The 14,620-nt window shown below is 34.6% G+C and overlaps 1 protein-coding gene across 1 annotated transcript; it reads right to left on the minus strand.

Moving 5' to 3' along the window:
* Window positions 1-1,646: 1,646 nt before the first annotated feature.
* Window positions 1,647-7,258, minus strand: LOC120131903 (vacuolar fusion protein MON1 homolog). Its single transcript, XM_039148774.1, has 14 exons — window positions 6,690-7,258; window positions 6,369-6,448; window positions 6,180-6,251; window positions 6,007-6,046; window positions 5,389-5,490; window positions 5,092-5,213; window positions 4,596-4,728; window positions 4,417-4,508; window positions 3,760-3,841; window positions 3,569-3,633; window positions 3,024-3,323; window positions 2,824-2,915; window positions 1,995-2,059; window positions 1,647-1,875 (listed from the first exon to the last, which is right to left on the minus strand). Exons 1-14 carry the CDS (start codon window positions 7,128-7,130, stop codon window positions 1,780-1,782), a joined length of 1,782 nt encoding a protein of 593 aa, XP_039004705.1. The 5' UTR covers window positions 7,131-7,258; the 3' UTR covers window positions 1,647-1,779.
* Between the last annotated feature and the right edge of the window lie 7,362 nt (window positions 7,259-14,620).

The following is a 14,620-nucleotide window of genomic DNA, read 5'->3' on the forward strand; positions in this document are numbered from 1 at the left end:
TGAACATTAATATATTAGCTAAGATATGATAGTTGTTTGAGATTTTGAAATCAAATTTTATCATATTATAGTTAGCAGGTTAACGTCCAGCTCATACTCTAGTCATTTTTAACAAAATATAATTAATTTGGAACATATGAATAGTCATATAACAATTTGACAACTTTTAATAGTCGGGGTCTCAATAAATCAATGACATATAGTTAAATGATCATTTTATAACTTTAATAGTCGGAAGACTCAATAAAACAATGTCTTATAACCGGGGAGTATTTTTTTTAAATGAAAGTGTAAAAATAAAATTTTCAAAACCTTTAGGAAGTTTAATATAATAAGAAGAACTAAAAATTTTGAGAAGATTAAATTAAAAGTGTTCAAAATTTGAAGATTATAAAATTTTAAATAGCTGAAAATAAAAGGAGAAGAAGAGAGAGAATACGCATGAAAGTATAGTTTTTATCTCAGGCAGATGCGAAGTGAAATCAATGGTACATAAAGGAAAAGTCAAAATGGGTATTTTGTATATTCTTTTTCTTTTTTCAACTTTAGGTGATGATAATATTCATTCTTCCACTTTGTCCCTCTCCTCTTTTTTCAATTATTTTTCTATGGCTATGGATAGAGGATTCCGATGTCTTTTCCGCATGACCCATTGCTTTATCAAATAAATAATGCCACTGCTTCCTTAACATCTTTTGGGCCTCATTCAGTCCAATCATGCGTACCCCATTCTGTCTGCTTTGGTGGTTATTCCTCGGGCAATAAACATACTCGATGCCCCCAATCCCTATATCTATATATCACACCCTTTGCAGGTTATATAAAAAGGAAAAACTTTAAAAGTACGGTATATAATAAATATCAAGACGAACCAGCTGATGTATAAGTACCACTAAGAATAGCGTTTGTGTTGTTTGGAATTTTTCAGCAAAAGAAAAAAAAAACATTTATATCTTCATTGTCTTCCCAAGAGGTCACTTTGGTCAATTTCATTTTCTGGGGATCAAGGAGATTATTTATAAGGTGCCCTTGGGATCATACAGTGTACGATTTCTTTGCCTGTTCAAACGATGAAGTAGCTCAACATTAGTCAGAACGACTGTGTTTAATGGATTGGATTCGGCAATACTGAATTGTGGCAGAAAGTGTGGGTATTCAGTTTACCGACCTATAAATTCAATTCATTGGATGGCCATTGCCCCATTAAAAGCGGCTGTGTCTTATCTTCTTCATGGTTTCGATGAAGGAACCTGTAACAGCTCTCATCAGCTCGCAAGCTCACCTCGACAATAATGAAGCCATGACTGAGATGCTGAAGTACTGATAGGAGGATATCAGTTGAAGCATTCTTAAATTTACATCACTTCAGAATTCAGATGGCACTCACTAGATGATTTCCGTGAGAAATGCAGAGCAGAAATTTCAGAGCGGAATAGAACATATTACAGAAAAAAAGGCTCAAACATGACAGATATACCAGAACAAAGTAATCCTACAACAACCGGCGTGTAAAAAACTATTTTTGTCGCCTTTATTTACCATCCATACCATACTAATACAAAATACGCCTCAGTTTGAACAAAACAGAGTAATCATCTTCCTAGGCACTTTATGAGTTATTTCTGGTATTGATGAGCAAAGAGGGGAAAAAAAGAACCTTTAAAGGTGAATCATACATTTGCTAGCTAACAACGGGTATCATGAACATAGGAGGGCAAAAAGTTGCTGAGTGCGCCAACCACCAAGACTAGAATACATTTGTAGTACACGATTGACTTATCACCATGAAAAGGGGCTTGCTCCCTGCAAAAAAATCTCATTTTCCACATCTTTTACCCATTCACAAACCCGGTTGCAAGTCTTTATGGCTAGAGCCTGCACATAACATAAATGAAACTTCAAAGTTTCTTTACAGAAAAGTATTCAGTGTATATATAAGATGATTTGAACTTTCAACCCAAATAAATGATTAAGATGTATATGCTGAAACAAACCTTGTCTGCAAGTGGATCAAATGCTGCATAGAATTCAAAATCCGGTGTGACCCAGCAGAGTAAAACTGACAAAAAAATGTAATCAAGTCAACTCCATGAAGGTTGTAAAACAAAAAACTTTTTTCATAACTCTGTTCTTTAATATCGGATAACATTAAAAAAATCTAAGTATCAATCGCAGGAAAGACATTCAAACAGCAAAATGAAAACAAAAACTGCAACAATGTTGACTTTTCAGTAAATAGTACAACTTCGAAGCACTCAATAACTAAAAGTTTTGAATCAATTTCACTTCACTGTGGTTAACAAACAACCCAAGATAAAGAAAAAATAGCAATTTTGAAACAAATTCAAAACAAAAGAAATGAAACAACATTAATATTCCAATATTTAATACCCATTTCTTTACATATTCTCAAGAACCAAACAGCCCTCAATTACTTATATGAAATGTTCCAAGATTGACAACGAAACCATCAATAAATCCTAAATCTTGGCAAAATCAAAGCTCCACAACTCAACTATTAGTTCAGGGGGTCAAATTAGATATTAACCCTTTTCTTAGATAAACCAAATCATTAATTTAACAAGAGTTAATGACTTGAGTGATCATTTTTTGATAAATCGATATTAGTGACCATTTTGTGATAAATCAATATTAGTGACCATAGTATAACTTTTCAAACTTCAAGTGATGAAAACGAGAAAAAAAATTACTCAAACATCAGTGACCTCCAATGTCGTTTAACCGTTAGTTAGTTATATAGTTAATGTTATAGAGAGAATTACCATAGTTTGCATCTCTAATGTTATAGGAAGAGAGAATTACCATAGTTTGCATCTCTTCTAAACTGAGTTTTATGTGGCCCAATTCCTTTATCGTGCATGGAAGCATACAGTCTTTGGTAAGCTCTATATAATCTGCATGACAGAACCAATTACCAATACTAACCACAATGAAGCAAGATATGATATGTACTCAGTATGAAAGGAGTTTCAACTGAATTGGTACAAGCTTCAGACGTTTACCTTTTCTGTTGCCGGAGACTGTTAAATGGTGGTGAGAACTCGGAGGATACATATTGATCCAGGTATATACTGCGATAAATGAAATGCCAAAGTCCAGCAGGACCACCCAATCCTATACATGGTTCCCTAGGCCTCTCAGGAGAATCTGATGCAAGGCTTTGCTTGCCTAGATGAGGAGATGGTCCAGATCGAGACAATGGATCGACCGGCAAATCCTCAACACGCATTCCACCATCTATCATTGACCTTTGAACTTCACTAAGAACGTTGGACTTCAAAAGAACCGTTTCTATGCGGATCCTATAAAAATTCAGTCAAACTTCTCAATAATCTAAAACAGAAGAATGAAAAGTAATATTTTGCATACAAAGATAACATGTACTTCCTCAGTAATGCATAGGTATTACTTAATATGGCTATATTTCCAACTTGTATGATGGAAATGGGTCAGCCTAAATATATGCAGTCGATGTAGAAATTAGGAATTTCATAATTCATACCAGAAGTTCAATATATCATGATCAAATTAGGAAAATATAGCTTACCTGCATTCTTTAAGGTGATAGAAGGCATCTGAACTGGTAGTAAGCAGCATCACGTATGTATTGACCTGTCAAAAGAAAAAAGATCTGTTATCAAGTGCTGTAGGCATGACCAGCATCGAGAAAAATATGACATTATTATATGTTGTAAAAGATGCATAAAGTCGATATATTCTGAAGCAAGTTTCACTCACATCAAGAAAATGCACATAAGCATACAAAAATGCCATAGGATTATATCTTGGTAAACAAATTGGCGAGAATGATTCTGATGTCCTGCATAAATCATGTAGATCTCATAAGAACAAAAAGCCCATGAAATCATCAGCATAAATACAATGCTAACTCTGCTACATCATTATAGAAGAGGAGAAGAAAGATAAATGAAGAGACTCAGAGAGAACTGCACAAAGAATTAGCACTCAATTAAGTTCTCAAGATATTAATTTCTGCCTATCAATTGTGATATTGGCTGTTAAGAACCTTCAACACATGGCTATGAAACAACAAAAGAACTGGTAAACATGTTAATTGTTTATAGGATGTAACAAGTTTCTGAACTGGAAATTCAATTTATGTGTTAGGGTCCTAGGAAGACCAAGATAACATACAATGGGAAGGAGGTACTTCATTTGCCAAACAATATTTAACTAGAAATCTGCATAAACCAACTGACCATCCAAGCCAATGCCATTACTGGTTCCAACTACCCTTGCAAGAAAGACTATCTCAGGGAAGGTATTGTAACAGAACAATGATGTCCCATGTGCTTCAAGGCATATGGATTCCAATGCTCTAGGTTTGAACAAATATATGGGGATTAAAAAGCTACTAACATTGATTCTACTTACCTAAATGACTCCGATGATAACACAAAGTTTGAAAGTAGCAACATATCATCAGGATGAAGAGAGGCTTTTTGTGCACCAACAAGACTGATAACCTGACATGAGTTAACCAGGGGGTCACACTGACAATTTTTTTGTACTTTCAGAGAAAATTAAGTAAAAAGGGGATAAGTGAGTTTTACCTTGTGCTTACACATTAGTATTGCAAATAGAACCCCAGAATCAGCAACATCTTGCAATATAGCACCTGCAGCTTGCCTTGTTGCATAAGCCAGTGGAAGACAAGTGTATGCATGAAGAAATGTAGATGGGTTCCTGAAAGAAGGAAAAAAATGTTTAGGAGGTACATTCAAACAGAATATAAAAGAGCGGAATATTGTATTGAAATTCACATCTCATCAATAGAAGTAACAAAAATGTAAAAGAAAAAAAAACACGCCCATATTATCCTTGTTCTGAATGTAGGACCAATATTTGTGACAAATCGTTGAACAATCAAAACCAAAAAAAATTTACAATTGACTTAACATAAGTAAAAATTCAAGTAATTCACATCATTAGATATGCAAGAAAACTCCCCCAACCGAGAGTGGACGAGGGAAGGGAAAACAAGGGCAGGATGATGTGAGGACAAAATCAACATTATTGAACATGCAAGAAAAACCCAATAAAACGCACCAACTGAACAAGTGAATGAGGGAAGAAAAGACAGCATCCGTTCCTCCAAGCAAAGGTGTCATATCAAACTTAGGGTTCTTCTCAAAGCACCTATTTATTGACTTTGTTAAAATAAGTATGAGCTGTAAACGTTTCATAACCAAGCAAAAGTGTCAGTAAGAGAAGTACTTTTGGGTGACTTCGTAAGCAAAAAATGTAAAAAGTGACCAAATACGCGCTCTAACTGTCCTTGAAAAGGCACTGGCAACCGAATTCATCTGTCCAGAAGTAGGGATTTGCAAGGGAGACAAGAGATACCTGACCATAAATAAGCTCTAACTGTCCTTTTAATGATTCAAAGGGCTCTTCTGTGCAGCTGATGCAAACTAAATAGATTGGCCCCTTCACAAGAAAAACCACCTAACAAAGCAATATGTCAATGCGTATTATATTCAATTGGTCAAAAAAGTAAGATGGGTTCTACAAGAGTTGAAAGTAAAAAGAAACGGTGACGGTTTATGAGAAGTTGAGATTTATTGATGAGGTCACCTGCAAAACTTCCATGTGAGCATATGCCTATTTTAAACTAGTATCAAACATTCTGCTATCACATCATTCACTTTTATTTCAAAAAAATAATTACTTGCCAGTAACATGCCTGTCGGAAGATAACAATAGTCATTTTGAAGATTGAGAATTTGAGATTCCACCACATCTAATTAAAATAAAATAATTAGCTTAAGTTTCAAACATCTTTTTATTGCAGCTTATCAATGTTTCTTTCTAGAGTAATTAGCATGTGGAAGAAAATTCAATGGGATGCTCCAAAACTTAACCACTAGTTCAAATGCAAAAAATCTAACAAAAATAGATTCTCAGCTAAAGAATTAAAAAATTGATTAACTTCATATAGAGAAATAGCAAATATAACAATACCTGGTGTTTCCCAGCCTTGACTAATTTGACACGATCTCCCCTGAAAAGCAATGAAAGGAATGTTAAAATTCCTTTAAAGATCAATAAAAAGGAGAAAGTATCCCAAATAACTGCACTTGATAAAGCCATAATCACTACTAAAAACTAAGGTAGTTGCAACCAACTCCAAGTACCCATTCTCCACGTAGGAAATAATGGCTTGTAGTGTTGCTGAAAAACCAGCTAGCTTGTGCTCGTCTCCATATCTGGAAGTCAAAATATACAAAATATATTAAACTAGGATTTATTTAGAATTAATTCATATTAAACTCCACAGATTATGCACCTTCTAATGCTGGCATTTTTAGGAACTAGTGACTAACCTGGAATATATTGGTTTGCCGGAATTACTCAAAATAAAGAAGTGCTTCTTCCTCTTTCTCCAAGAAATTGAAGCATCATCCTGTACTTAACTTATAAATCAAACATGCCACCATTTGCAAAGTATTCTTTAAAATATCTTTTTTCCTTTTCAAATAAGTGATGACCATGGAAGATAAATGGTATTAACATTCAAACAGTGAAATTAATACTGAATAATCGCAAACTTCACACACATTCCCAATTATAAATTTCAGTTTATTTACAGATTACAAGCGAAACCAATATATTTTAAAAATGAAGAAATAAATTAGATGGCTAACCTCATCCACGTGGCGTTTACCGGGAACCCAGGATGAGGCGTGAGAATCGGAGATTACACCAAGGGAACCATCGTTCCTCAGTTCTTGAATCTCATCATCATTGATTTCACTCGCTTCACCCATCCTCGACGGGCTTGTGGCGCTGCTACTCCCTCTCCCACCAGCATATCCACTACTGCTGGGACTCGGTAGCTCTTCTTCGCCAAAAATCTCCTGATCCTCCACTCGTAATCGACCGTCATCTTCAGCGACGATGTTGCTTCTCTCCGGATTCAACGATCCATCGGCGATTTCATTCCCGTTTTCACGACGATTAGGTTCTAATTGGACCGGTTCGTTCAATGTCAACGAATCGAACTGTTCATCGATCAGTTTGGGATCAGAATTAGGGTCAGCGAAACCATCAGAGACAGAGGAAGATGAGCTGGAATCGGACGACATTATGGTTTACCGTACCCAAATAAATGAAACAAACGGAGTCTAGGGTTTTCGAATTTTGGGAAAGACTAGATTACGAGAAGAAGAATTGTTTTGCTGCTGCCTACCAGTCGTTTTGCTGCAGTTTTCTTTTGGCTGGTAGGTTAATTTCTCTTGGCTTTTCCTTTGTTTTTTCACTTTTTTTTTTTTGGCGGGGGGTCTTGACTGGATGGTGAATCGATGTAAATGTCGGTAATAACGAGACGGAGAACAGCACTCAGATACTTTGTGTTGATCGATTATTTGAGTATTTGAAATAGTGACAATATTATCCAAATAACACTCTAACAACGAAATATTTACTGTCAGACATCTTTTCTCTAAAAATTATTAATCTAGTCCTTTTCTAACAAAATACTAGTCATGAGGTGTGCACTCACATGATTTTGTTGAGGTTAACACTACGGTAAAAAAGTGAGATCATGAAGCATGCCTTCGTGGGTTCTGTTCGAACTAGTGTCGCGTAGCAAAGGCGCATATCATAAAGCGCGCGTTCGCTAGGAAATCTGACATATGCAAGGAAGGTTAGAATCATGAGACGTGACTTCCATTATTCACTTTAAATTATTGCACACTTTATTATTACATAAACTTTAACTCTCTCGGTTATTCATTTATTCTCTTCCCCTGTAAATACCTTAAATCCAAACATCAAATCACACCAAAATTACTTTCACATTCTTCATTTTATCATGCTAAATGATTTTTGTTATAGTTTTTAGAATATAAAATTATTTTTTATTATATTATATTTATTTTATATTTAATATTTGACCAAGTTTTATTATACTAATTATTTTATTATTATTTTTTGCGATTGTAAAATGGAAGGCGATATCATATCTCGAGACATTTTGTCGATACAGTAACAATATTAAATTATGTTATTTAAATTATTATATTTTTTTATTTTTTAACGTTAGTTTATATTTTAATTTGTACACTATTTATTTAATTAGGCATATTTCAGTTATTGTTTACTATGATAGAGAAATTCAGGAAGATAAAACTGGCGTTGTCTTCGCATCAAATCATGCAGACAAAATATCCTTCAAGAGAAACATCACTCTTGAGGAGTTGATCACTAAAATTTCAAAGAAGATTCATGTTGGAAGTACTAGAAGATTGTCCTCACTTTAGTACATATTTACAACTGCACTATTTCTGTTAACTTAGCGTTTGAACTCTCCAACGATGATGATGTTGCTATGATGGTTGATGCTCATAATAAAAATTCAAACTTTGATACACAAATGTATGCCATATTTGTTGAAGTGTATGCAGTTTGTGGTATGTCATTATGCTCCTATTATGGGTTGGCTCAACAAGCTGATCAAGTTGGCATCCCAACTCAAGTAATGTGTAATGATTTTAACTCATTAATGGGAAATCTACATCCTGGTACCATCCTATCAAGTTCAATGGGGAGACATTCATCAATAACTTGTTATGATCTCCACTGAGGTGGCTTCACGAACAATCCGTATGGCAACATCGCTTCCAATTAAAGGAGAATACATTCATCTACCAATTTCTTTGACCTGAATATGGATATGCCCTCGACACAACAATCTATTCAATACACATTTGACACGATACTTACAAGTTTCAGGGGAGACATTTAGCTACGAGCTTCTTCGACCTCAATATGAAGATGTCTACGATATAACACTCAGTTTAAAACCCGTATGACACGATGCCTTTAAGTTCAAGGGGAAGACATTTAACTACCAGCTTGTTCGACCTAAATATCGATATCACAGAGGAACCCTCATCTCCACTAGAATAACCTCTTCGTGATCCAAGTGCGGATAGTGCTAAGACTGGACTATTCGTTGAGCTAGAATCACAATAATTCAATATGGACTCTGACAATGATTATGTAGATGAAGTTCCTATAAATACGGTACACATGGAACCTCCAGCACACATGTATGAAGTTGACTATGGAATAATGTACGGATTAGAATTTGCGTATATGCCTAATGTTGGTAACTACGTATTTAACTCATCAGTCAATGATGGTGAGTTATATATCGGAATAGAGTTTCCATCCAAAGAAGAAGCAATGATTGCAATTAAGAATTACAACATTCGTAATTCTATTTACTCTAGAGTCGATCGATCAACCATAAAAAAAGTATGTCTACTACTGTGTCTAATGTGATAACGAATGTATCTGGATGGTTCTTGTATCGAAGAGGATGATGAAAAACAACATAAATGAACTAATAATATACAAAAGTCCTCATACATATTGTCCTAGAGGGATCAACCAGGATCATCCCAACTTGGACTCTGACATTATCTGCTAAGCCATCATGTCCATGGTCAAAGCAAGCTCCCATATAGCTATTGTGGTGTTGATTTCAGCTATACAATCTCAGTATGGGTACACCATCTCCTACAGAAAAACATGGAAGGCAAAACATAATGTCATTAAAAAATTTCATGGCGAGTAGGATTCATCTTACAAGGAACTACCAAGTTGGATTAAGGTAGTGCACAGACTGAATCCTGGGACAATAGTAGACTTCAAAACTTGTCATGCATACCACAATAATTGAGTGATTTGTGATTGATACCAATTTTACCGGCTTTTTTTTGGACTTACCTACAATGTATTAATGTTGTGAAATACTACAAGCATGTGGTTCAAATTGATGGAACATTCTTGTATGGAAAATACAATCAAGTTTTATTATTAGCAATTGTCCAAGATGGTAATCACAACATTCTTCCAGTTGGATTTTCCCTTGTTGAAGAAAAAGATACAAATTCTTAGTCTTTTTCCTCAAAAACTTATGCTTAATATTGTCACGAGGGGAAAAATATGTGTCATTTTAGATCGCAGAGCTGGGATCAAAGAAACAATGGAGTCTTTGGGTTCAATGTGACAGCCACCCTATGTCCAACATCGATACCGTATCTGACATTTTGCTGCAAACTATCATGGAAAGTTCAAGAAGAATGATGAGCACCGATTACTTGTACGCATGGTTATATCACAATGCCTAATTTCATTTCTCAACCATTTTCATTTTTTATGGGAACTTAACAATAAGTACTACATTTGACGCTCATGTTACGAACTATTACCTCAATCACTTGAGTCAATGCTTCAAGATTTACGAGGAAAAAAATGAGAAAAGGGTAAAATTACATCATCCACATCAACAAAGAAATATGGACAAATGCATACGATGGTGGATATCGATATGGACACATGATGACTAACTTGGCTGAGGTTATCAATTCGACCTTAAAGGGGGTTTCATTTACCAGTAACATCTTTGGTTAAAACGACTTATTTTCATTTGGGAGCAATTTTTTCCAAGCTCGAGGGACAAGCTCTAACTTGGATGCAAAATAGCCATACTTATCACCCAAGATTAGTTGCAAATCTACAAAAAGAATTGTTGCATCAAATGGAATGTCTGTAACAAGCTTCTCTCAAACACATGAATTATTTCGTGTCACCGAAATGTCACGACCTCTTCAAAGGATTGAAGCTAACTCATTCAGAGTTAATCTACAAGACATGTGTTGTGCTTGTGAGTCTTTTCAAGCTCTAAAGTATCCATGCTCCCATGTCATAGCAACTTGCTCTTATACTCGTCAAGGCTATAACTGTTTGTTGGATCCCATATACCGACTTTCAGAAATATTTAAGGTATATGAATTTGAGTTCCACTCATGGGGGTAATGAGAAAAACCCAGATGAGGTTCAGAATTAACTTCTGATTGTAACAGATACGTTCTTATTGAGGGAATCATGTCGTCTAAAATCCACTCGAATTCATTGTGATATGAATATTCGAGAGACATCCAAAGAAAACAAAATATGTGGACATTATATAAACCTAGGCCACAATAGGAAAAAATGTATATCTCTTTTATCATCACGTAATCGTTGATGCTACGACGATGTAATTGTTGTTTATGAAGCCTCAGTTTGTATTATTTAATTTTCGTTTACTTTTAATTAATGTGTTACTCAAGTGAAAATTAAATAAAAGCATTACAAACTAAATAATAAAAATAATAAAAATAATTAAAAAGAAATATTAAATACAAACATTACAATTCAAACAATTAAATAATAAAAACATTAAGAAACAAAATAAATAAAAAATCCATAATTAAACAAAAACATTAAGAAATAAAATAAATAAAAATAAGTTTATCGATGTCTGCATCTTGAATGTGTTCCACAGGGTGAAGGTTGTCTATTTCGATGAGTATTTCTTCGTATAAGTTGCTCTTCCTCTTCATTCTCATCATCATCAGCAGCAGCAGCAACAACAGTATCAACTATATTTTGTTGATGAGGGACGGATGAAGATGTAACATATCCATAGAATAAGGGCCCTAGAGGTGTATGACTAATCATTCCACCGCTCATAGAAAATTGTGAAAATTACGAAAACATCGACATTGATGAATGCGAAAACTGAGTAGGAGGTGTTTGTGTCTCTGGTGAAGCATCACCCGCCAAATAAGTAGCATATGAAGACCACGCTGGATCTATAAGCATGGGAGTATACCCGCCAAGAGGTGTCGTAAAATCGTGCAGTAGTGGCATTTGAAATGGTTGTGGTGACATCGAAAACGGTTGCAATGCCATCTGAAATGACTATGGTGGCATCTAAAACGGTTGTGGAATATAAATTTATGGTTGATGTGATGGTTTCGGTGATACAGTTGAGGATGAGCCGAAAGCGCATACTTTTTGTCCACGAGTTGGGGGACAATGATGTTGTGACGATAGACTTTTTCTCGATGATGATGAATGCTCTCGCCTCATATCTCCTCAGAAAGTAGGAACGACTTTCCATTCGTGTTGAACCACTGATAATAGTTATCCATAATCAAATAATGATCCATATAAATCGGCTCCCTACAGGGAATGCGTCCACGTCGATCCTCCCATATCATTACCCACCTGATGTGCTTTATCAACCAGTTAACTTCTTTTTTGCCCCATCTATCGATATTATGCATATTTTAGAGAGTTCTAGGTGCTTCAGGAATAGATTGTATGAAACCAAATTTGCGGAGCACGTGATCAATAGGATGCCGCTCGACAATAAAATAGCATATCAGGGGAACCACTGTCATACATACATTTAATGAGTCACTCAAGTGAGATGAGACGCACCACTTCATTTCTTCAATAGAATAAGGAGCTCATTGAAACTAAAACAAATATATATAATTCTTATCAAAATAATATTCTAATTATATAACAATAATTAAAGGTAAATAATAAAATCTAAATACATACCTTTGTACTAGCCTTTTTATCAATGAGCAACCGAATTTCTTCAAATTCGTCTGATATATCACGGTGATTTTTCATTATAGATGACCATAAATTCAATGTAATAAAAAAATTCATTATATACTCAAAAAATTATTTATATACAAATTCAGTATTGAAATTACCTCAACAATAACGAGAAGACTAATAGGTTTTTCATGATCGAATATAAAAAAGGCATGCGATGCCACATCCATGATTGCAGAAAAATGAGACATCCACTGATAGCATTTTTTCGATAATCAATTGCTCAACATATTTCTCTATACAGAGATCCCAAAACTGCATAGCCCAATTGAATGAGCCGATAACTCGAAAATCTGTGAGATGACTCAACCACATACAATGAACTTGATTGTGAGATTTATCAGTCATCAAGATCCCTCTTATGAGTTGCAATATGTAAGCCCAAGTAAATATTTTGTTGAGTTAATCTATTGACGGAATTGGCCAAGAGGGGGGTGAATTGACAATACAAATTTTGGTGGAAGCTTTTGCAGAAAATTGAAAGAAATTGCACAGCGATTTAGAGTGGTTCGACTTTCTCAACCAAAGTCTACGTCCACTACCTTAGCTATCCACACTAAGGATTTTCCACAAATTCACTAATTTGTCTTTCTTTTGAGGACAAAGAGTAACCTTACAAACCCTCAAGAATTATACTCCAAATTCTTGATAGCACTCTTTCCCAAAGAGAACAATACAAATTTGCAAACTTACAAGGAAATCCTCACAAGGTAGATTGTTTGCACAATTCTAGAACAAAGAAAATAATACTAAAAAATGAATACAATTGAGCACAATAAGTGTTCTTGAAAGAAAAATGAATATTGAATGAAAAATAGGCTTGAAATGCTCAAACTTGAGGTTTGATGCTTTCTCTTTGATTCTCTCTTGATTCTAGTTGCTTGATGTTTCTTGTTGTTGATCAATGGCTTCTAAGCTAGCTTAAATACGCCTTGAATCACTTCTGAACGTTGGGGATCATTAATGAAGATAATATAGCCGTTTTAGTGTGAAATCAATTAATAAAACAGTTTGGAGCGTTGGGGGAATCGATACCCCTTAAGGAGAATCGGTTCCCTAAGTTTAAAATTCAAATATTTCGACCATTACACAGGGGGGAATCGGTACCCCCTGGGGGGGAATCAGTTCCCTCCGAGCATACTGGAATTCTCGGAGCCAAACTATTCAGGGGGAATCGGTTCCCTCTGAGCAATCTGGAATTTTTGGCTTTGAGATGGTTTGAAATATTTTGTAAAATCGTTTTGAAATTATTTTAAGATTAAAACTTAATTTTACACTTGAGTAAGGATTAAAAATGACATTTGAAAGATTTGGAGTAATATTTTGATATTCGAATAATTATATCGAATATACTTAGAAAACCTTTTTGGAAAATCTTAAAATTCATTTAACTTAATTTGTTATATCGAAATATCAAAATGTTTTCAACAATCTCCCCCTTTTTGATATAACAAAACATTTTAGTAATTTTAAGATTTTGAAATAAAAAACGACACGTTTTTAAAAAATTACTCCCCCTTACTTTAACACTTCTCCCCCTTTAAAACACTTAACACTTCTCCCCCTTTTTGTTAAATAAAAAAGACTTGTAAAAGATTTTAAACAAGGTTTTTAAATCATATAGCCAATTGAATATATATAGTTTAAGCTACTAAGATCACAATCAAGAGAAATGTTAACCATTAGTTCAATAATCAATATTCATAATTAATGTGACATGGCAAAATTGGTCATATACCTAACATGATTTAAATAATGCAATAATGAATAAATTTAACCACACAATATATAAGTTTAAACATCCAAACAAATCCAAAGTCTAACAATCCACAAAATCAAACAATCCAAAATATTCAAAATGTTGAAACAATAATCTTTTAGTTCAAAGTTATAAAGATAAACGCAGAATTAAACATCCGGATCGGGAGGAGGAAAATGAGCTCGCATAGCGGCCATCTTGTGTGAAAGTGCATCAATACGTTCATTCATCGAAGCGTTGTTTGTGCGCATCTCTCGGAGGATTTCTAATTGTTGAGCTCCCATTGTGGATAAATGGGACTCTATAGAAGTAAAGCGCGAATCCATGGTAGCATATCGGAAATCG

This window comes from Hibiscus syriacus, unplaced genomic scaffold (genome assembly GCF_006381635.1).
Source record: "Hibiscus syriacus cultivar Baekdansim isolate YM2019G1 unplaced genomic scaffold, ASM638163v2 tig00110556_pilon, whole genome shotgun sequence".
In the NCBI taxonomy this organism is placed as follows: Eukaryota; Viridiplantae; Streptophyta; class Magnoliopsida; order Malvales; family Malvaceae; genus Hibiscus; species Hibiscus syriacus.